Source organism: Pyxicephalus adspersus, chromosome 3, assembly GCF_032062135.1.
Source record: "Pyxicephalus adspersus chromosome 3, UCB_Pads_2.0, whole genome shotgun sequence".
Taxonomy (NCBI): domain Eukaryota; kingdom Metazoa; phylum Chordata; class Amphibia; order Anura; family Pyxicephalidae; genus Pyxicephalus; species Pyxicephalus adspersus.
In genome coordinates, this window is record NC_092860.1 from 133976012 (window position 1) to 133977709 (window position 1698).

The following is a 1698-nucleotide window of genomic DNA, read 5'->3' on the forward strand; positions in this document are numbered from 1 at the left end:
ATTCTCATTCCATGACATATCTAGATCTTGTATTTACCTATTTGTGTTTTATTGCTAACAATTATTTTTTTTATTTCTTTCAGCAAATTGACTATTTGTTAACCAAGTTCAACACTACCAAGGAAAAAGCCCTATCGGAACTCAATAGTAAGTATCGTCCATTGGTCAGTGTATTGATGTTTTTTAGTTGACTTATAGATCTTTTTTTTTTTTATTAAAAATTAAACTATGTCCTAAATATTTAAGTAATAATAATGCAACCAATGGGGATGAGTTAAAAACTGAACTCCAAACTCAAACACTTGAAAAAAAAAATATATATGCCACTAAGGACAACAATATTATAATATATTAAGAAGTCGTTACATGTAGCTCGTGCAGAGAGCAGAGCTATGGAAGAAATCCAGGAGGTCTAGCCACTAAATACTGACCCCCATTACAGGAAAGGGGGTGGATACAAAACCATTCACCCTCTACAAAAAGCAGCAATGATCAGCCTTTCCCATGGGAAGCTTCGACACAGGACTAAAGTTGGATTGCTGTTCAAATATTGAGAAAACAACACACAAAGCACATAAAAATTTTAGTAAAAATAAACATACCTCTTACATTAAGCCATTATTGCCTTGCCCCCAAGTTCAACTTTAAGTTTATGCTGGACTATGGACTCTTTAGATATTTGGATATTTAAATGCCAGGTTGGGGCGTACTAACTCCTAAATGGCACCTGCACTGAAATAAACACTCCTATAAGAAGTCATTGTTCATCTCCTTGTTAAATGCTACCAACCTGGCTACATGTGTCAATATACTGAGTAATTGGAATTGATTTCCTAAAGGAGTTTAGGCTGCTCACCTCACAAAGTTAATTATTACTCTGCAAGACATAATTCAAGTTGCCAAAACACGATTTTCTCATGTACATAATTGGATGGAAGTTGAAAGGATCTGCTTTTACTTCTAGTTCCTCGAATGCACCGTGACTTCTCCTTCATCCATAGAGACAGACGTCTGGAGAGATATCCCAATAACACACACGCACACAGTATGCTCTTAGGAATAGTCTCTGATATTTACTTGTCAAGGTGGTCTTTTTATACACATTGAGTTATGCTATTTACGTACAGCCATTTAAGTTTTAGCCATATATAGTGTCACTTGATACGTTGCAAGGCATACATTGTACTTCAAAAAGCTTTCATCATCTGGTTACATAGTAGAGACAAATAGAAATACAACTAGTATATACTACAAGTATATTTAACATTAATATTAACTCTAATTTGCTATACAGTCCTAGTTAACCCTTCAGAAGTCAGCAAAGCTTTACATCATTCGCTAAACTAAGTGAGTCACCTTATGCGGTGAGATCATTCACTTGTTTGTGAAACTTAGTAAATGAATTCCACTGTCCTAGGAAAAAACATAAAATCAAAGGGAACTCAGAAGATTTGTTTACATTTTAGGTCTGGGCAGCAAAGGCACCTTACATGTTCTCAGATTAGGTACCCTTTAGGAATGATGACACGGGGGGTGGATCTGAGGGCTTTGTAGCTGTATACATAACATGTAAGGTAATTTTTTTAAATGTTTAGATTAGAGGAGCAGTTCAATTTCTTCAAGTTTACAAGCCAGCTAGAGAAAATTTCCCTCACTTCTTTAGCCACCTGGTCTAGATATGTGGATTGTAGTTAACTA

At 35.3% G+C, this 1698-nt stretch overlaps 1 protein-coding gene across 1 annotated transcript in view; it reads left to right on the plus strand.

Annotated features, from left to right (window-relative positions):
- PROM1 (prominin 1) overlaps positions 1–1698 on the plus strand; it is a 128670-nt gene that overhangs the window by 70709 nt on the left and 56263 nt on the right. Inside the window, 1 exon segment of the mRNA XM_072406878.1 lies at positions 84–147. Coding sequence (XP_072262979.1) covers positions 84–147 — 64 coding nt within the window.